The 22,512-nt window shown below is 42.4% G+C and overlaps 1 protein-coding gene across 1 annotated transcript in view; it reads left to right on the forward strand.

Annotated features, from left to right (window-relative positions):
• Positions 1-22,512, forward strand: part of LOC109919650 (venom phosphodiesterase 2-like) — a 121,000-nt gene that overhangs the window by 73,436 nt on the left and 25,052 nt on the right. Inside the window, exons 10-14 of the mRNA XM_048597008.1 lie at positions 1,209-1,281; positions 3,799-3,907; positions 8,965-9,096; positions 18,545-18,576; positions 20,515-20,642. Of these exons, the coding sequence (XP_048452965.1) occupies positions 1,209-1,281; positions 3,799-3,907; positions 8,965-9,096; positions 18,545-18,576; positions 20,515-20,642 (474 nt within the window). The remainder of the gene's footprint in view (positions 1-1,208; positions 1,282-3,798; positions 3,908-8,964; positions 9,097-18,544; positions 18,577-20,514; positions 20,643-22,512) is intronic.

Here is a 22,512-nt window from a genome sequence, read left to right on the forward strand (position 1 = left end):
TCTGAAGAAGGGTCTAGGCCCGAAACGTCAGCTTTCCTGCTCCTCTCATGCTGCCTGGCCTGCTGTGTTCATCCAGCTCTACACCTCGTTATCTCAGGTACATCTAGCAATCTTTTTGCTAAGAAATCTCATCAAACCTTTCCTTTTCAATTCATCTTAAAATTCTTAGCTGTCTATTTTGTTTGCATTTCTCTGCATCCTTTAGAATCTTTCTCAAATATTGACACATTTCTAAGTGATGCAATTGATGTTCTATTTTAACATTAATTGTTACTGATGTAGAGCTTTACTCACTGTCAGCACATATTGGAAGTGTGCAGACCCAAAGTATAGGCCTGAAATGTTTTCTTTGTACAATGACTTTCATAGTTTCTGTCTTAATTACCGCTTGTGAAAAAGCATTTAATTTGTTAATAATCCATGGTATGAAAGTATTTCACCTGACCTTCTCTCTCTTTCTTCTAGAGACATTTTGGAACTTCTTCCCTGTTGTTATCAATCGACTAACCTCCAGAAACAATTATTCACTGTTTTTCTATAAATCTGATCGCAATTTTGTGAATCTCCATTAGACTTTAGTGCTGCAATGCAGTAGGGTTGTGGGGAGGGGATACTTTTCACGCCTTTCTTCATATTTGTAATCTTGCACTGGAGTTGTGCCAGAAGTATATCATTGTATCCTTTTTCCTAGCTTTGGATGTAGGTCATACACAGATCTCTACTCAATATCACACTGATAACAACATTTTCTATTCATTGTCCCAATATATATGAAACCCCTAAAATGCAATTTTTCTTTTTTATTGCCTTTGCAATTATCATTCTTGCCTCTTAATGACATTTATTATCCATACCCCTAGATTAAGAATGATGCTATATTTGCTAGTTCTGAATATTTAATCTAAAAATGATTAGCTGTGATGTACCCTGTGCTGACACACTTTTTTGCAATTATTTTTGATAAATTAAATTGTGTTGGAACACTTTGAAAATGTCAGCTGATCCCTTAATGCTTTAGTTATATTCAGAGGATGTTGATTTTTATTTTTGCAACCAGCAATGGAGTGATCTATTAATAACTCAGTACTACTCCATTGGTACATGTGATTACATGCAATTTTTAACTGTTGATATGCTCCAATATAATTCAAATGTTAAGAGTTAGTGCCTATGTGTCTTTCAAGATAGATTTGTTGCTGTTGTTTTAGGCCTGACTTTTACACCCTATATTTGAGGGAACCAGATTATTCAGGGCATATACATGGGCCTAATAGCAACAAAGTAAGTATCTTTGATTCACTACTCTATAAGGTGATTAAGTTAATTTAGTAATTTTATAAAATCTAATATTAGGTACTTCCACTGCATCAAGATGAGATTGTGTGTGTTAACAGTAGACAACAGTGTGTAATCTTTCCGTAATAAGTAATATCACAGTTGACTGATGTAAGATGAATGACCTTATTTAATCGAGCTCACCAGAGAGCGCTACATTGTTACCTTGGCTAGGAAAGAGAATTAAAAATCAGCCCATTGACCCCTGTCAATTATACATTTGTGTAAATGTCAGGTAATAGCAGAATTAAACCTTGATTGACGCGCTATCTCAAGACATGCACTTATATAAGCACACTTGCACAAACCCTCATTAATCAGACCAGCATTCGCTGAAGACTTGTGTTTCTATCTGGACCAACTGGATGGCCCCTTGCACTGCACATCCTGAATAGGATCCCTTGAATGGTTCATCTTTCTTATATGGCTGAACAAAAATAAATGAACCTTGAGGATGCACAGGCAGTGGAAGGGCTGATCTTATCAGAGGAAGAGCTTGACTAGGCCATGGTAAGGATTGGGCAGGAGATGCAGAAGGGGAGCATTTTGCTACATGAGCATATCCAGCTGAACAGGAGGTATTCAGGCTTGGGATACCAGAATGAGATTTTGCCAAGAAGCTACAAATGTGATCAGTCTGATCCTGAAACGGTGGAGCTAATAAACTCTTGAGGCCCGAAGGCCTTGCTAAATCAAGGCAATTGTTTCAAGCCTGTAATGATGCACAAACAGTTGCCATGAGTGAAGATTCTGGACTCTTAACATCACAGAGAATTGGACTACTCAGTTGCGAGGAGCTCCTATTTTGTTCACTGTTTGAGCACAGTCAATCTAATCTTGCATCTCCATTTAACAATAGGTGCTTTTATATACAGTGCAGTGAGAACACAAAAGCAACAGTCCACGTAACTTGCAATTATCCATTCAGTGATCTGCCCAAAGTGAAGTCCTCCACATTCAGACACTTCCCTGCAATTTGGCCCTTGTTGCCTTGGTGGAGACGGTGGTGGCCTACTCACGTTCTGATTGCTGTGGCAATCATCTTCAATGTGGAGTGACCCATTGGATCTCTCCTGAGGCTGCCTTGTTTGCAGAGGCAGCCCTCATCACTGGATCCAGTATCATTAACCCCCTCTATCAGAGACCCCCAACGTGATGAGGGAGCCTAGTTGTGGCACACTCATTCTCTGTATTCATATACTCGATCCTCGATTGGAGCTCCCAATGGATTGAGGGAAGCTGTCGCTGGAACCCAATAGGCATCCCTTCCAGCTGTTTTTGAGCCACTAGCATGTCGGGCCTGTGTGGTACTTCATGTATTGTATGGACATCATTGGGCACGTTCTGAATAGATGGGTCCAAGCTTCGTAAAACTCCATTGTTACAAAGACACTTCACATTTAACATTAAGAGATATTAAGAACTGCCAATGGTGGAGTCAGAGATAACACAGTGTGGAGCCGGAGGAACACAGCAGGCCAGGCAGCATCCGAGGAGCAGGAAAGCTGACATTTCAGGTCAGGACCCTTTTTCAGACCTTTTTTCTGAAGAAGGATCCCAACCTGAAACGTCAGTTTTCCTGCTTCTCTGATGCTGCCTGGCCTGCTGTGTTCCTCCGGCTCCACACTGTGTTATCTCTCACATTTAACATTGCCTGGAGGGCTTATGTTCTCATTTGTAATATTGGTCAATTACACTTTGCACACAAATCCAAGAAAGAAAGATAAAATCAAGATTCCAACATACATCCAGGTTATTTGGAGATGCACTTACACGTAGCTACGCCCAAGGATGGTGAAGATAGAAAGCCAAAGTCTTGCGGAAGCTTTTTCTTGTACCTTATTGAACATACAGAAAAGCGATTCCTAAAATATTGCTGTAATAATGAAAGCCCGCTCACAATATTTTAAACTTGCTGCCATTTAAGTTATTTCCTCACTAGCCAATGGCTGCCAATACTTATTTGAATTTTGTCCACTCCAGAAGCAATCCACCTCCATTCCCATGCCCATGGCCACTAATTTCCTGCAAACTTGTCACTTCTGCAATTAAGTGTTCACCTTGGACAAGATTTGGAAGGTTTCCAGGTTCTTACCAGGGGCAATCTGTTGACCCAGAACCTAAATCCACCTCCCAATACTTAGCTTACCTGTTAAAAATCCAGTCTAGGTCTCTATTAAAAACCATTTTTGAAGTTATGCAACATTTGGCATAGCTACAAACTTCTATTAAAAAAAAAATCACTTAAGTAAACATCTTGGGAACATTAGGTCATTTGCGATACCTCATTATTAAGTGCTGACTATCTGTTGTTTGCTTATCTAAAATAAAGATCAGTCTGGGATCAAGAACTACAGCAGCAATGATATGAATGACAAAGGCAAAGAGATGGTGAAAACCATTTTGGCCTTGTTTTGAATTGTAGACTGAAGACTTTTTTTTCCTTTCTCTCTCAATATATAGGTGGCAGAAGCACTAGAAAACGTGGACATGATAGTGGGAATGTTGATGGATGGGCTCAAGCAAAGAAACCTACAGCAATGTGTCAATCTTATTCTGATATCTGACCATGGTATGATACTGGAGCTACACACACAAGTTCTCCAACATTTTGCATTGCTTGTCACCGTTTTCCATGCTGCATTGTTCATATCATCAGCAAATTTCAATATTGTTTGCTTAATTCCCACAAACAGTGTGTTGTATTACTGTAAATGAGGGTGACATACTAAATGCATGCATAATGGCTTCTCAATACTTGTATCATGAATGTCTACCTTTAATGTTCTGCGAATTGAATTGTAAACATTTTTTATATTCATTTTTGGGATGTGGGCGTCGCTGGCTGGCCAGCATTTATTGCCCACCCCTAGTTGCCCTTGAGAAGGTGGTGAGCTGCCTTCTTGAACTGCTGTAGTCCTCCTGCTGTAGGTTGACCCACAATGCTATTAGGGAGGAAATTCCAGAATTTTGACCCAGCAACAGTGAAGGAACAGTGATATATTTCCAAGTCAGGATGGTGAGTGGCCTGGAGGGGAACTTGGAGGTGGAGGTGTTCCCATATGTCTTTCATCCCACAATTGAGAATCTAATTTTTGGCCTCTTGCAAAATTACATTATCTTAACTACCTTGCCTCCTGCTCTGGGGAGTAACACATGACACTCCTATGAACATACACAACTGGCCTTTTCTGAAACCTTATTGTCAATCTCAAATTAATTGCAGTTTCACCAAATATTTAGCAATTTGAAACAAAAACAGAAATTGCCAGAGAAACTTGGACAGGTTTGGCAGAATCTGGGCATAGAAAGTGGAGTTAGTATTTCGGGTCCAATGACCCCTTCATCAGAACTATTCTGACCTTCCTGCTGAGTTTTCTCCAGCAATTTCTGCATTTGTTTCAGATTTTCAGCATCTACAGTTCTTGATTTTACTTAATAATTTAATCCTATGTTGTAGACTCTATAAAGATCCAGAAAATACATGGTTTACTGGCGAAATTGCATAGAAGCTGAGTGAAGTAGTTTGAGACCCTGTTTAGTTGAAACCCCAACCTAGTCTAAGCAAGCATGCACATACGCTCTCTCTCTCACACTTGCACTCACACCTTCAGTCAATCACTTTTGGAGTGTTGCCTTTTAAAAATAATCCTGTTTCCTGCCAATATGTGATTCCTTATATCAACGAGTCAAGGATTACAATACTGGCTTCTGCTTTCCCCAGCTTCAGCAGTCATCGTAGAATCTCTACAGTGTGGGAGCAGACCATTCAGCCCATTGTGTCCACACCGACTCTCCAAAGAGCATCCCACCCTGTAGCCCTACATTTCCCATAGCTAATCCACCTAGCCTGCACATTCCTGGACATTATTGGCAATTTAGCAATGGCCAATCCACCTACCCTGCACATCTTTGGACTGTGGGAGGAAACCCTTGCAGACATGGGGTGAATGTGCAAACTCCACACAGTCACCCGAGGGTGGAATTGAACCTTGGTCCCTGGCGCTGCGAGGCAGCAGTGCTAACCACTGAGCCACAGATCTGCCCTTATTTGCATTTATACAGTAGATAGAGAAAAAGATAATCATTTGGTAGTAGCAAAATTTGAGTATTGCTGAAAAAAGGTATGTTTTGTTGAATGTAAACCAAAAGAACTGCAGATGCTGTAAGTCAGAAACAAAAACAGAATTTGCTGGAAAAGCTCAGCGGGTCTGGCAGCATCTGTGAAGACAAATCAGAGTCAACGTTTTGGGTCTGGTGACCCTTCCTCTGAGGAACCAGACCCAAAACGTTAACTCTGATTTCTCTTCACAGAAGCTGCTAGACCTGCTGAGCTTTCCCAGCAAATTCTGTTTCGGTGTATGTTCTTGTTGAAACTTTTTGTCTTGTACTCCATTTATAAGATTACCAATGTAATGGGAGAGCAATCTTGTTGTCTTATACTACTGTGTGAGAGGAGAGTACTGATTGGTCTGCAGATGAGGTTTACCAGGAAGCTGTCTGGATTAGAGGGTATGAGTTATAAGGAGAGGCTGGACAAACTAGTGTTGCATGCTCTGGAGCGGCAGAGACTGAAGAGAGACCCGATAGAAGTTTATAAAATTACGAGGCATAGGTAGGGTTGACAGTCAGAATCTTTTACCCAGAGGTGAAATGTCTAATACTAGAGGGCATGCATTTAAGATAAGAGAGGGAAAATTCAAAGCAGATGTGAGGGGCACGTTTTTTATGCAGAGAGTAGCAGGAGTCTGGAATGTGCTACCAGGGATGGTGGTGGAAGCGAATATGATAGGGCCATTAAAGGGGCTTTTAGACAAGCATATGAATAAGCAAGGAATGGAGGGATATGGACCACAGGCAGGAAGAAGGGATTAGTTTAATTTGGTGTCATGTTTGTCACAACATCGTGTGCTGAAGGGTCTGTTCCCGTACTGTATGTTGTGTGAACTATGATTGGTGGAAGTGTTGCTATGGGGGTGTTGCTCTTGGTTCCAGCCTGCTGATGGTGGGCACTCTGCCCTTTGTTTGCAGGCTGCAGCTCATCATTTTCAATCTCATCTTGATTTCTGAAGTTGCAGCCTTTCTGATGCTCAGGCATGCGATAATCCCTGAACTAGCAAAGTTCCTAATTCAGGCTAAAATAAAACCGAGAACTGTGGACGCTGGAAATCCAAAACAAAAACAGAAATTGCGGGGGAAACTCAGCAGGTCTGGCAGCATCTGTGGAGAGAGAAACCGTCAATGTTTTGGGTCCAGTTCTGATGAACGGTCACTGGACCCGAAATGTTGACTCCACAGATGGCTACCAGACCTGCTGAGTTTCTCCAGCAATTTCTGTTTTTGTTATTTTTTTTAATTCTGGCTCTGCTGACCTATAGGATAAACCCTTTAAACTTCACAAAACATTTTTGCTTATCTTTTGAAACTCCTCCCAACTTCATGACATGTTGTTGCCTTTGATGCAGCTGTTTGATACTAGACAGCTGCTGAATTCAGCTTTCACTCTTAAAATGGAAATACTTGCTGGAAAAGAGCTTTATTTAGCTCTAGTAGAGATAGAGTCATGGAGATTGGAAACAGAGGAAGGACTCATGGCCAGTTTTTGTTTCATCACTGGCATCCTGCACAATGGTCTCCAGGAATGTCTGAATGTTGGACTCAGTATGACATCTGTGAAAATGTGATTAGATTTGGCTGCGTTGTCTCTTTTATAGTTCAATACCCTGCAATATTCGGTGTCATGACTTTGCTGATAATGGATGACATTATGGGGAAAACACTGGAAATCTGGTCACATCTGCCCAGTTTTATCTTGTTGTGAGTAACTTCCTTTTACAGGAAGAGTGTTTAAGAGCAAAAGGAAAGTCAGCGATGAAAAATGCTGAGCCCATTGAAGTTCACTCCTGAACTTTATTACAATGTACTTTCAGCTCTATTAGCCCATCTGGCAGGTTATTGCAAACATTTATCATCTTTAGAAATTCTTCCTGAAATGCCTTCTCTTTTAATTTTACATTTCACTGATTTCATTCTGTGTTCGGATCCATTGGTCCAGTTTATTTTAAAGCCCTTCCTAATCAGCACTCCATCCATCATCTTAAACATTCACTTACTTCTCCACCAATTCACAGTGACAGCAATGTGTAATAACTACAAGACATAATGCAGCAACTCGAGGATCCTTTCACAATACTCTCCAAACCCTTGACCTCTACTAACTAGAAGGATAAGGGCAACTGATTCGTGGGCACATCACCATTTGCAAGTTGTCCTCCAAACACCACACTGTTCTAACTTGGAGTTGTATCACCGTTCCTTTACGGTCACTGAATCAAAATCTTGGTACTTTATTCAGAACAACACTGTGAGTGTACCTACACCACATGGACAGTGGCAATTCAAGAATACAGCTCATTGCCATCATCTCGAGAGCTACTAGGAACAGACTACAAATTCTACCGTCATCACATCCCAAGAACAATCAAAAAAAAATCATCTATTTGACAAAATGCCATCTAATGTTTCAAAAGGATCCAAAAATTGGAGCAGAAGTAAGCTATTTGGCTCCTGAGGCCTACTCAGCCATTCAATAAGATCTTGGCTGCTCGAATTGTAGCTTTGGCTCCATTTTCCTGTCTGTCATGATGCTTGTTGGTCAAAGTCCATCTAACGCAGCCTTGAATGCATTCAGTGATCTAGCCTGCACTGTGTTCTACAAAGAGAATTCCACAGACTAACAACCCTCGGGAAAAAAAAATTCCTTGCCTCTGATCTAAATGGACAACCCTCATTTTTAAAATGTGTCCCCTGGTTGTAGATTCCACCATGAGGGGAAGCATCCATTCAGCATTTTCTTTCTCAATTTCATTGACTTAAATGAAGGCTGCTCTCTTTCCTTATCACTGCTGAAGCTTCTCCAATGTTTTATTGGCATTTTGTCATTGGAATATTCTATAATTTGTCTCTTGTACCCTTTCCAAATGGTAGACACCATTTTAGCTGCTTGGTGACATGTTCGCATTTACAGAGTTCTGTTGAATATTTAGTGGAAGATGGAGAATCTGGTAATAAAAAAGCTTGTATTGTTTGTTCAAGCGTTGACCTGTTTTAGTTGTTTGTACAGTGTAATGAGAATACTTGCCAGTTTATGTAAGAGTATTCTTATACTATCTAAATGCAACACAAATGAGATTCGTGGATATCATTTACCTGAAGGTCTATGCTGAGTTTATCAACAGTTAAACTAATAGGTACAGTAAAAGTGAGCTCCAGATGCCTTAAGTAAAAATTAAAGTTGCTGTAATTCCAGAGAACAACAGGCTGCTGTCTCATCACAAAGGGGCGACTGGTAATGAGTTTAACTTGAGGGTCACCATACCTCATGCAAGGGGCAAGGCTGAGAAGGCAGAACCTTCATGATGATCTTAGTCAATGCAGGAAGTATTTGCCTGGAATGCTGTGGAGGGAGCGTGTGGCCTCAGGTTCTTGGCTCATTTGCATGTTGAACTTTTGAAGGAATAGTATTCCAAAGATGATAACAGTTTATAATAAAGTTTTTGTATGCTTTTACATAAATTTTATATTCACTGTAAAACGATTGGCTTTACTTGATCTTTTTCTATCTTGCAGGAATGGAAGAAATTGACTGTGATAAGGTTGAATATTTGAGTGAATATTTAGATAACATTCAGAACATCGAGCTGCGTTACGGAGCAGCTGGTCGAATAAGAGCCAAAAATGTCCCTGAGGAATATTTCACATGTAGGTAATCAAAAGAATTAAACATTTCTGATATTATCTAAGCAGCCAATTAGCAAAGCATTTTGCTTTTATGAAATCATGTTGGCTGCTCAGCAAGAGGATGAGAAACAAAGGTATGATCTTTATGCTGTTGACTTTCCCAGAATCAACAAAAATGCACGTGACTACTGCAGCAGTATTTTATCAGCAAGGAAATGACAGGAGACAGTTTGCACAATGCATGTTCCATACTGTCTGTCCCATCCAGACAAAATGTAAGGCAGCTGCTGAGAATACTTGAAGTGTGTCCACTTGCTTTCTAACCCCATTGACATGATTAGAATAATCCTGATGTTCTCGTGGTTCTTAGAAAAATTCATAGAATCCCTACAGTGTGGAAACAGGCCATTCAGTCCAACAAGTTCACACTGACTCTCTGAAGAGCATCCCACCCAGACCTAACCCCCACCCCATCCCTGCAACCCTGCATTTCCCACGGCTAACGCACCTAACCTACACATCCGTGGACACTGGGTAATTTAGCATGGCCAATCCATCTAACCTGTACATCTTTGGACTGTGGGAGGAAACCAGAGCACCTGGCGGAAACCCACACAAACACTGAGAACGTGCAAACTCCTCACGGTAGGTTGCCTGAGGGAGGAATCGAACGAGTGTCCCTGGCGCTGTGAGGCAGCAGTGTTAACCGCTGAGCCACTATGTGGCCCTAAGTTGAAGTTTATTACCTAAAGTGTGGGGGGATTGCTGTGTTGTCAGAACCTGCTCAAGCTAACACCTCATATGTTCAAAATGTAAAGGCAGGTTACATAAATGTGACATATAGTGTATTTATAGTATTGGATATTGTGGGATGATGCAAATGATCTGCTTAAAATGTCAAAATGAGTTGAAAGGGTAGATTCCCATGAAATTATTTCCTCTGGTGGTATATGATTTTTAAATTAGAGCTAAGCATTTTAGGAGGAAAATTGGAATCTTGTGTGTGACAAATGCCTCTTGCCAGGAAGCTATGGATGCCTGCTTGGGATGTTTGAGATTTCAAGATTGAAACTAGCATTATTAGGTTAAGATATTATTATGATCTAGTGGCCTCAGTTATTATGGGGTAATGCTTAGTTGATGTTAGTACCAGACAAGTCAGATCCCTGACTGAAATGTGGCTGAATGGATTATAATTTTTTTTGTAACCAAATTGATCTTTTACTAAAACAAAAACACGTGATGTTGCTGTCTTTGTTTTAACAATAAATCAAACGTTTATTAAAAATAGAAATGAAGATAAACAAAAAAGCTCTATTTTCTCATAGCGCTGATTCAAAGATGTTCACAATAGAAATAACCCAAGCGATCTATATAGATTGAACAGAAGACCAGTTTTGCATTAGAATTAGTGCAACCTGGCACAGCTCCCAAACATTGTTACGTTTCTAAGTTAATCTAGCTAAACCTTTAGCAGGACCTAGTCCTGCTCATGTCCAATGATAGAGATTCTTTTATTTTTCAATACATTGGGCTTGAAGTAATTCAAATTTCAACTTATCTACTGGAACTGTAGATAACTCTTTCTTTATTACTATGAGCATATTTCATCATCATCATCATTATCCTCCTCCTGTCTCAGCTTCCTCCTAGTGCAACACTACCCCTGACTAGCAGCAGTAGCCTGATTCATGGCACAGTGGCTGGCTCTGCTGTACAGAAGGGCGGGAAAAAGAGTGGAAGGGCTATAGTCATAGGAGATTCGATTGTAAGGGGAGTAGATAGGCGGTTCTGTGGTCGAAAACGAGACTCCCGAATGGTATGTTGCCTCCCAGGTGCAAGGGTCAGGGATGTCTCAGATCGACTGCAGGACATTCTGAAGGGGGACGGTGAACAGCCAGCTGTCGTAGTGCATATAGGCATCAATGATATAGGTAAAAAACAGGATGAGGTCCTACAATCAAAATTTAGGGAGTTAGGAGCCAAGTTAAAAAGTAGGACCTCAGAGGTAGTAATCTCAGGATTGCTACCAGTGCCACGTGCTAGTCAGAGTAGAAATGAAAGAATAGGCAGGATAAATGAGTGGCTTGAGAGATGGTGCAGGAGGGAGGAGTTCAGATTTTTGGGACATTGGGACCGGTTCTGGGGGAGGTGGGACTATTACAAATCGGATGGTCTATACATGGGCAGGACTGGAACCAATGTGCTAGGGGTGCTTTTGCTAATGCTGTTGGGGAGGGTTTAAACTAATGTGGCAGGGGGATGGGAACCAAATGAGGAGGTTAGTGGATAGTAAGGAGATAGTAACTAAAGCCTGTAAGGAACTAGATAATGAAGTCAGTGTGACTAAGGGGAAGAGTAGGCAGAGAGCAGATGATGAATGCAAAGGGACAGTTGGTCTGAGGTGCATTTGTTTTAATGCGAGAAGTGTAGTAGGTAAGGCAGATGAACTTAGGGCTTGGATTAGTACCTGGGAGTATAATGTTATTGCTATTACTGAGAATTGGTTGAGGGAAGGGCAAGATTGGCAACTAAATATACCAGGATATAGATGCTTCAGGCGGGATAGAGAGGGAGGTAAAAGGGGTGGAGGAGTTGCATTACTGGTCAAAGAGGATATCACAGCCGTGTTGAAGGAGGGCACTATGGAGGACTCGAGCAGTGAGGCAATATGGGCAGAGCTCAGAAATAGGAAGGATGTGGTAACAATGTTGGGGCTGTACTACAGGCCTCCCAACAGTGAGTGTGAGGTAGAGGTACAAATATGTAGACAGATTATGGAAAGATGTAGGAACAACAGGGTGGTGGTGATGGGAGATTTTAATTTTCCCAACATTGACTGGGATTCACTTAGTATTAGGGGTTTAGATGGAGCAGAATTTGTAAGGAGCATCCAGGAAGGTTTTATAGAGCAGTATGTAAATAGTCCAACTCGGGTGGGGGCCATACTGGACCTGGTATTGGGGAATGAGCCCGGCCAGGTGGTTGAAGTTTCAGTAGGGGATTACTTTGGGAATAGTGATCACAATTCTGTAAGTTTTAGAATACTCCTGGACAAAGACGAAAGTGGTCCTAAAGGAAGAGTGCTGAATTGGGGGAAGGCCAACTATAGCAAAATTCGGCAGGAGCTGGGGAATGTGGATTGGGAGCAGCTGTTTGAGGGTAAATCCACATTTGATATGTGGGAGGCTTTTAAAGAGAGGTTGATTAGAGTGCAGGACAGACATGTCCCTGTGAAAATGAGGGATAGAAAGGGCAAGATTAGGGAACCATGGATGACAGGTGAAATTGTGAGACTAGCAAAGAGGAAGAAGGAAACATACATAAGGTCTAGGTGACTGAAAACAGACGAAGCTTTGGAAGAATATCGGGAAAGTAGGACCAATCTGAAACGCGGAATTAAGAGAGCTAAAAGGGGTCATGAAATATCTTTAGCAAACAGGGTTAAGGAAAATCCCAAAGCCTTTTATTTGTACGTAAGGAGCAAGAGGGTAACTAGAGAAAGGGTTGGCCCACTCAAGGATAAAGGAGGGAAGTTTTGCGAGGAGTCAGAGAAAATGAGTGAGATTCTTAATGCGTAGTTTGCGTCAGTATTCACTGAGGAGAGGGACATGATGGATGTTGAGGTTAGGGATAGATGTTTGATTACTCTAGATCAAGTCGGCATAAGGAGGGGGGAAGTGTTGGGTATTCTAAAAGGCATTAGGGTGGACAAGTCACCAGGTCCGGATGGAATCTATCCCAGGTTACTGAGGGACGCGAGAGAGGAAATAGCTGGGGCCTTAACAGATATTTTTGCAGCATCCTTGAGCACGGGTGAGTTCCCAGAGGACTGGAGAATTGCTAATGTTTTCCCCTTGTTTAAGATGGGTAGCAAGGATAATCCAGGTAATTATAGACCAGTGAGCCTAACGTCAGTGGTGGGGAAGCTGCTGGAGAAGATACTGAGGGATAGGATCTATTTACATTTGGAAGAAAATGGGCTTATTAGTGATAGGCAGCATGGTTTTGTGCAGGGAAGGTCATGTCTTACCAACTTGATAGAATTCTTTGAGAAAGTGACAAAGTTGATAGATGAGGGAAGGGCTGTAGATGTCATATCCATGGACTTCAGTAAGGCATTTGATAAGGTTCCCCATGGTAGGCTGATGGAGAAAGTGAAGTCGCACGGGATCCAGGGTGTACTAGCTAGATGGATAGAGAACTGGCTGGGCAACAGGAGACAGAGTTGTAGTGGAAGGGAGTTTCTCAAGATGGAGAACTGTGACCAGTGGTGTTCCACAGGGATCCGTGTTGGGAACACTGTTGTTTGTGATATACATAAATGATCTGGAAGAAGGTATAGATGGTCTGATTAGCAAGTTTGCAGATGATACTATGATTGGTGGAGTAGCAGATAGTGAAGGGGACTGTCGGAGAATGCAGCAGAATATGGATAGATTGGAGAGTTGGGCCGAGAAATGGTAGATGGAGTTCAATCCAGGCAAATGCGAGGTGATGCATTTTGGAAGATCCAATTCAAGAGCGAACTATACGGTAAATGGAAAAGCCCTGGGGAAAATTGATGCACAGAGTGATCTGAGTGTTCAGGTCCATTGTAGCCTGAAGGTGGCAACGCAGGTCAATAGAGTGGTCAAGAAGGCATACAGCATGCTTTCATTCATCGGACGGGGTATTGAGTACAAGAGTTGGCAGGTCATGTTACAGTTGTGTAGGACTTTGGTTCGACCACATTTGGAATATTGCATACAGTTCTGGTCGCCACATTACCAAAAGGATGTGGATGCTTTGGAGAGGGTACAGAGGAGGCTCACCAGGATGTTGCCTGGTATGGAGGGTGCTAGCTATGAAGAGAGATTGAGTAGATTAGGATTATTTACATTAGAAAGACGGAGGTTGAGGGGACCTGATTGAGGTCTACAAAATCATGAGAGGTATAGACAGGGTGGATAGCAAGAAGCTTTTTCCCAGAGTGGGGGACTCAATTACTAGGCGTCACGATTTCAAGGTGAGAGAGGAAAATTTTAAGGGAGATATGCATGGAAAGTTCTTTACGCAGAGGGTGGTGGGTGCCTGGAACGTGTTGCCAGCGGAGGTGGTAGAGGCAGGCACGATAGCATCATTTAAGATGTATCTAGACAGATACATGAATGTGCAGGGAGCAGAGCGATACAGATCCTTGGAAAATAGGCGACAGGTTTAGATAGAGAATCTGGATCGGCGCAGGCTTGGAGGGCCAAAGGGCCTGTTCCTGTGCTGTAATTTTCTTTGTTCTTTGATGTAGCTTCTACTCGTTTTCTTCTTTTCTGAAAAAAAATCAAAAGCTTAACTTCACTTCTTTTCCACTGACTGTATCTCAGATTTCCAATCTGGGATAAATAATAACTTTTTAACGAAGATAATTTCTTTACTTTAGATTCCTTTACTTAGGAAAATGGCTTAGCACAAGTTACTCCATCAAAAGTGGTCTTCAGCACTGCAGTGCTCCATACATGCTTCTCTCTCAAATTACTTCCTAACACAGAAAAGGTCTTATCCTAAGCCCTTCCAATAGTTCCCTAGGAACTCCTGGATGACTTCCTCTTGTTTGAAATTATGCACATTATAGTTTTTAAAGGCTTATTATTAACTCCAAACACACAGACAAACACATACATATAACTTAGAATTCCAAGAATTACATGCAGTACACGGTATTAGAATACTTCGGTAAATCTCTCAGTTTCATCACAGTATCCAGGTTTAAGGAGCAAAGATGGTTGAAGATAATTAAGCTAAAGATCAGATTTGGTCTGATTTCACAATGATGGACCAGATTTGACAGACTGGCCTGCGCTGCTCCTCCTCACTATCTGCCACACAAACAATTTTTGTGTCACTTACAAACTTCCAGATATTGCAAAAGTCCAAATTATTAATGTACATCACCAAAAACAGAGGACCGAGTACTGAGCTTTATGGAAATCTATTGGAAACAGCCTTCGAATCACAAAAACCCCCATCAGTAATTACCCTTCATGTCCTGCTCCTGAACCAATTTTGCATCCAGCCCTGGATTCCATGGGCTTTTCTTTATTAACCAGACTACCTTAAGTCATTCTTACATCTATGTAGTTTATATCAGTTGTACTACCCTCATCAATCATTCTGGTTATTTCCTCAAAAAAAAACTCAAATCGGTTAAATTTGCCTGATGCTTGAATTCTCCATGTTTGTACAAAGGCCAAGGTAAGGTGGTCAGGAGCATTGGGTAGACCACGGTCTGAGCATCAATGAGCATGTTGTTGCTATACAAGTGCTGCTTGATAGAATTTGTCGATGAGACCTTCCATCACTTGTTGACGATTGAGATTATTCTGTGGATTGGATTTGACCTGCTTCCTGTGATCAGGATATATTTAAGCAATTTTCCACCTGGTCTATTGGATGCCAGTATTGTAATTGTTCTGGAAAGGTGTTGTGGCTTATTCTGGAGCACTGGTCCTCAGTACTACAGCTGGGATGTTTTCAGTGCCCATGGCCTTTTCTGTCTTCAGTGCTTTCAGCCATTTTCTGATGTCACATTGGGTCAATAGAATTGGCTGAAGACTGAAATTTATTATTGAGTTCACTGACGCTTTCTCGAGGGCTCTGGGTCTACCATTGCCAGGAGTCCCCGCTTCCGTTACTGCCAAGAGTTCAGGTTCCAGGCCTATGTCAGCCAGGAGTGCAAGCCTCAGGCACCACCGCCGCCGTGAGTCCAGACTCTGGGCCTCCCTTCACCAGGACTCCTTGCCAGAACACCACCACCACCACCCAGAGTCTAGGCTCTCAGCCTATTGCCTTGGGAGTCCAGGCTTCAAGCCTACCACCGCTGCCACCAGGAGTCCCGTTTCATGCTGGCGACACTGCTCCGGTCTCGAATAAAGGAGAAAAGAAGAAAAGGAAAAAGACAAATACATTGAGAAAACCAGATAACAAGGTGTAACGTTGGATGAACACAGCAGGCCAAGCAGCATCAGAGGAGCAGGAAAGCTGGCGTTTCGGGCCAAGACCCTTCCTCAGAAATTGGGAGTGGACGAGCTCCGCAACGAGCCCAAGCACCTACCTACCATGCCGGCACCACTTCATTGTTGTTCTGTAAATGTTTAATCATGTTCAATCATGCTTCATGGGCCTTGGTAAACTTGGCAGCTCACAGGGGCTGAGGACCACTTAAAGGGAAATTGTCTGTACCCACGCTGTGACTGGGAGGAGCAAGAGTGTTTCTGTTAGCCACCAGACCCCCAAGGTCATCTTCCAGCCTCACTCACTCACTCACTCATTCACTCACTTACTCTTGACACCCTCTCGCTCTCGCCCTCTCTCTCTCTCTCACACCCTCTCTCGCACCCTCTCTTTCTCTCTCTCTCGTGCCCTCTTTCTCTCTCTCTGGCACCCTCTCTTGCGCCCTCTCTCTCGCGCCCTCTCTCTCTCGCGCGCTCTCTCTCGTGCCCTCTCTCTCTGTCGCGCCCCCTCTCTCGCAGTCTCTCTCTCTCTCGAGCCCTCTCTCTCTTTCTCGCGCCCTCTCTCACCCTCCTGTCCACCCTCTCTTTGTCTAGCAGCAGGGTCTCTCTTGCTCCTTTGGCCTGTTTTGTAGTGCTCCTCATACAGCTGTGTGCCGCACAGTCAGTTTGGGTGCAATTCTGAGAAACTCCCAAATTTTCTTTATAGATCTGTTTTGAGGTTTGATTAAAAGTGTGCATGTACCTTTTTCCCATCCCTTTCAAATTGGAACCTGATTTATTTCCGTTCCATTTTGCCTCTTCTGGTTTTTATGTAATTAGCAGCAGATCTCCCATGACATTTTGTATGGTCAATGTGAGAATTTGCTGTTTGTTAACCAAGTTGGGTGTATGATGGAAGGTGCCACTGACAGGGTTACCGGGCAACACTCACTCAACAATAATTTGCCGAGTAGGAGTTAATGGGTGATGATCTAGGTTTATAATGAGTGGGTAAGTCGAATTCCACTTTATGAATGTTCAGTGAATTGTACTGTTGCTTTAAAGTTTGATATCTACAATGCTGTTCGTTATTCTGTGAAAATGAGCTACAATGCTCATTTTCATTATTTATTTATTTTAGTCCATGTATTTGATGTTTATTCCTTATCAGTTTTAAAGCTGAGATGTACTTCGGGTGAAGTGTGTGTAGAAGGTGAGGATAGCAATCATTCAAAGTGCATTTATTCAGCACTGAAATGGGCGATGTGCAACTTGACAGCCCAAGATGGGGTGCCCTTTGAACCAACATGACAGTGAAGAGTGAATCTGAGTTTTATGGGGGGAATGGGGTAGGGACTCTGTGGTATGGATACGAGGGTGGTATTTGAGACTCGATGAATTTTCGGGACTGAATTTACTGCCCATTGCTGTAAGCCCATCCACTAACTGGAGAACTGGCTGGCAGCTAAGCGGCAGGGGCCATTCCTGGGAGCTCAAAAGTGATTGAAGTCAGATCGGGCACCCGCCTGCCAGCAGGGTTCCTTGAGCCTCCAGGAGAAATGGCCAGCCTCAGACAGCCTCCAGGAGCTGTGCCCACTGCTGGGACTGCAGGGGGCTAAGGGGACAGACTGACAGCATTGGAGTCATAGAGTCATACAGCATGGAAACAGAGCCTTCGGTCCAGCTCATCCGCACCAATGAGACATCCCAATCTGACCTAGTCCCATTTGCCAGCATTTCCTTCAAGACCAAGATGAGGCCAGTTAGGCAAAGCCTACAAAGGGGTGTTGAGGGGAAATTGCTTTGAAGGGTGAAGAGGGCTCTGCTTGTGGTGGCATGGTTCATGCCTCCGTGGGTTGGGGGTGACATTTGGTCAAAGGGTGCCTGAACAGGATTTTACCCTACCCAGACCTTCCGACCAGCTTTGGGCAAGTTCTCCACAGTATGACCTTCCCACATGGCATGACTACCCCTGGAATTCCAGCAGCGGAAAGCTGAGGTCCTTAAGTGGCTATTTAATTGACTACCCAAAGACTTAAATTGGCCAAGAGATGGGATGGGCATTCATATCATTCTCTACCCTGACTTCACTAGCTCTAAGCCAATCTGCCTCCTGCCCCTTTAAGTAGAAACCATGACTCCCAACCCAGTCTGCGGGAGGGAATGTGAATATTAAATTCAGTCCTGGTATTGATCCGCAAAAAAACAGGGGAAGAACATGAGTTTTCCATTCCCCTCTGCTATCACATAAGTTATTTAAATAGTTATATTTAAATAATAATCCAGCACTATTTAAATAGTCCTCAGGGGAAAGGGTAGAAAAATAAAGGAAACAGCCTCCTCCTATCCATCTATGTTCATTGAATGACATTGATAGGGCTAGAATCTGGGACTTCAGCTTGTCGTTTTGGATAGGTAGTTGGACGGTGGATATCAGCAGGCTAAATGTATTTCTTTTTAACCAGTCTTTTGTATTGTGGCTAATTCCATGTTTTGTTTTCCAGTTGATTCAGAAGGTCTTGTAAAAAAGCTTGCTGTAAGTAAATTTTACATCTTTCTCATAAGCTTGATGGGTTTCATATGTTACTTGAATAATCATGATGATAATTGAGTTATATAAAGTGGAAGTTACGATCTAAAGGAGGACTTGTGAGACAGAGGGTTGCATTCCTGCTTCTGTGCCAGAAACTCCATGTTGGAGTCCCACAGCAGGACTTGATTGTGCGAGGTGGCCAAGTGGGATCATTTATCAACCTTAACCCTTCCAGTCCAACTGTAGTTGGTAAAGTGGTCAGCTCATTACTTTATAGTTCAACCATGGACAATAGAGCTGAATTCCAGAGGTGAGGTGAGAGTGTCTGCACTTGACTGTGTATGGCATCAAGGAACCCTAGCAAAACTGGAGTCAATGAGAATTGGGAGTGGGGTGATTGGTGGTGGTGGTGGTGGTGGTGGTGGTGGAGTGGGGGGGGACTTGAATATCCACTGGTTGGAGCCATACCTGGTTAAATGGTTATTGTTGTGTTGGAGTTCAGTCATCTCAGCTCCAGTCCGTCTCTGCAGGAGTTCCTCAAGGTAATGTTCTAGGGCCAACTATTTTCAGCTGCTTCATCAATGACTTTCCCTCCATCATAAGGTTAAAAGTGGTGATGATTGTGCAATCATTGGCAATGTTCACCACCATTCGCAACTCCTTAGATACTGAAGCAGTCCGTGTCCAAGTGCAGCAAGATCTGGTCAAAATCCAGGCTTGGGCTAACAAGTGAGGAGAAAAAAAACATTAGTACCCTACAAATGCCAGGCAATGACCATTTCCAATAAGACACAATTTAACCATTGTCCCTTATCATTTAGTGGTTGTACCATTACTAAATCCCCCACTGTCAACATCCTGGGGGTTACCATTGACCAGAAACTCAACTGGACTTGCCACATTACAAGAGCAGGTCAGCGGCTAGGAATACTGCAGCAAGTAACTCCCCTCCTGATTCCCCACAGCCTGTCCACCATCTACAAGGCAAAGTCAGGAGTGTTTCAGGAAGTGCAGATGCTGGAGAATCTGAGATAACAAGGTGTGGAGCTGGATGAACACAGCAGGCCAATCAGAGGAGCAGGAAGGCTGACGTTTCTGAGGTCCTTAAGTGGCTATGGGCCTAGACCCTTCTTCAGTTAAATAGTCACTTAAGGACCTCAGAAACGTCAGCCTTCCTGCTCCTCTGATGCTGCTTGGCCTGCTGTGTTCATCCAGCTCCACACCTTGTTATCTCTAAAGTCAGAAGTGTAATGGAATACTCCCTACTTGCCTGGATAAGTGCAGCTCCAACAATCATCAAAAAGCTTGACACTATCCAGGACAAAGCAGCCCACTTGATTGGCATAATATCTACAACCATCGACTTAAGATGCACTGTAGAAATTCACCAAAAAGCCTGAAACAATCTTAGATTCCCCTGACACCTTTCCATGACCAGAGAAAAGACAAGGGCAACAGATAATGAGAATACCACCACTTGCAAGTTCCTCTCCAAGTCACTCACCCTGGACTTGGAAATATATTGCCATTCCTTCACTGTAGTTGGGTCAAAATCCTGGAATTCCATCACTAATGGCATTGTATGTCCACCTACGGCACATGGACTGCAGTGGTTCGAGTAGGCGGCTCACTGACACTTCCTCAAGGGCAACTGGGGTCAGGCAGTAAACACTGGTCCAGTCAGCAACACCTATGTCCTACGAGTGAACAAAATAATGTCCTGGTCAGCCATGCTTGATGCAGAGTGATGGTTAACCAATCTATTACCTCCACCTTCAGGCTAATGACTTGCTCCAAGGAAAACAAGCTAATGAAAATGAACATAATCTGTTTGCCTTGTGAATCTCTTGATATGGGAACTCTTCTAAGCTAAGTTCTAATGTAGTAATTTTGAAATGTAATACAAATAGTTAATGGGGTTTTGTTTTGATGTTTAATTAGTGCAGATCACCAAATCAACACTTTATACCCTATCTGAAGCAATTCTTGCCAAAGCGCTTCCATTATGCCAACAGTAGAAGAATTGAAGACGTTCATTTGTATTTGGATCCACAATGGCAGGCCAACCTGTAAGTGGTGAGCCTGTGGCGTTCTCTGCCACAGGAAACTGTTGAGATTGAATCATTGAAGTCTTTCAAGATTTAGATTTGGTTCTTAGGACTAAAGTGATCGAGCGATATGGGGAGAAAGCAGTAACAGGGTACTGAATTGGATGGTCAGCTATGATTGTACTGAATGGTAGATTGGGCCTGAAGGGCTGAATGGCTTACTCCTCCTCCTATATTCTATGTTTTTATGTCAAGTTAAGCAAAAGCCAAATGCTACAGATACTGAGAATATTAAAAAATAGAAACACTGGAAACCCACAGCAGGTCATGCAGTGTCTGTTGAAAACCCACTAACGGACGTCTCACTCTAATATAGAACTGGAACAAGAGTTCCATATACAATACTTATTTCTGTTGTTTCCACAAATTCTATCTAACAGCCTATATCCAACCTCTCTGCTTTAACTTTATAACTTAGTTCTACTTGTTAAATTATTTACAGATGGATAATTCTTTGTAGACGGTGAATTCTAATAGGCACAAAAGCAATCAAAAAATAATGATTTCAGCTTCAAGCATGATTGCTGCAAACAATCTAATTACAAGTAGGCGCCATGGTAACGCTCTCTCTCATCTTTCTGTATGTGTTTCAGTTACTTTGTTCATGGGAATTATTGAATGTGGGCTACATTTCACAATTGCTAATTGGTTTAGTAAATTTTCCTACATATCTCAGTTAGTCTAATATCGCCTGAGAAAACTGGTGTTCCCTTTGCTTTTAAAAAAGGAGAGGCCCTCCTGTTTCCCTTTGTCAATAAAGTCAAGGCAGTAAATACCATATATGTCAAAGTCAAGCCCATGATCTTCATAGGGTCTGTTTCCATGCTGTATGATTCTTCGGTCCAACTGTTCCATGCCAACCAAGCTTCCCCAAACTAAACTAGTCCCACTTGACTGTGTTTGGCCCATATCCCTCTAAACCTTCCCTGTTATGGACCTGTCTAAATGTTTTTTTAAATGTTGTAACTGTACCTGCATCTACCACTTCATCTGGCAGTTCATTCCACATATGAATCACCCTCTGTGCGAAACAGTTGCTACTCAGGTCCCTTTTTAAATCTTTCTCCTCTCACCTTAAATATATGCCCCTTAGTTTTGAACTCCTCCACTCAAAGGAAAAGACCTTTGCTATTCACCTTAGCTTTGCCCCTCATGATTTAAAAGCCTCTATGAGGTCATCCCTCAACTTCCTATGCTCCTGGGGAAAAAGTCCCAACCTATTCAACCTCTCCTTCTAACTGAAACCTTCCAGTCACGGTAACATCCTGGTAAAGCTTTTCTGAACCAGACCTAATTTTTTTTTTAATATATGTACAACCAATTTTATTTTTGATCTACATTGTGGAAAAGTTGTACCTAAATTTTCATTGGTCAAGTTACTTACCAGTCATTGCCAGAATTCATTACATTTAAAGGCACGTGTGAGACTATTTAGATTTTCCATTTGCCAATTCTAGTAGCAATACTCCAACAAATCCATGAGAATAATTTGTGCCACTTGGTCTATCGTAATGCCTAAATGAGGAAATAACCAGCTTTCAACTCAATTTAAACTTGAGAAACAAGTCTCAGTGTGGCTTAATGAGAAGTGGCAAAATGGGCATATTATCACCCATGGAGCCATCTGACTTCCACACACTGAGACAAGTGAAGAAAGGTGGTATTTCGGGATTCAGAGCTAATGGTGGCTGGTGCACAAGGTTCATGAAAAGGTGCAATTTATCAAAAAATGAACATTTCACAGCATCTGCCATTTGAACAACAAAATCATACACCTCCACCATTTTGTCATCTGACATCAAGAAAAGAATACAGGTCAACTGGTCTACAT

Source organism: Rhincodon typus, chromosome 5 (genome assembly GCF_021869965.1).
Source record: "Rhincodon typus isolate 14 chromosome 5, sRhiTyp1.1, whole genome shotgun sequence".
Classification (NCBI taxonomy): Eukaryota; Metazoa; Chordata; class Chondrichthyes; order Orectolobiformes; family Rhincodontidae; genus Rhincodon; species Rhincodon typus.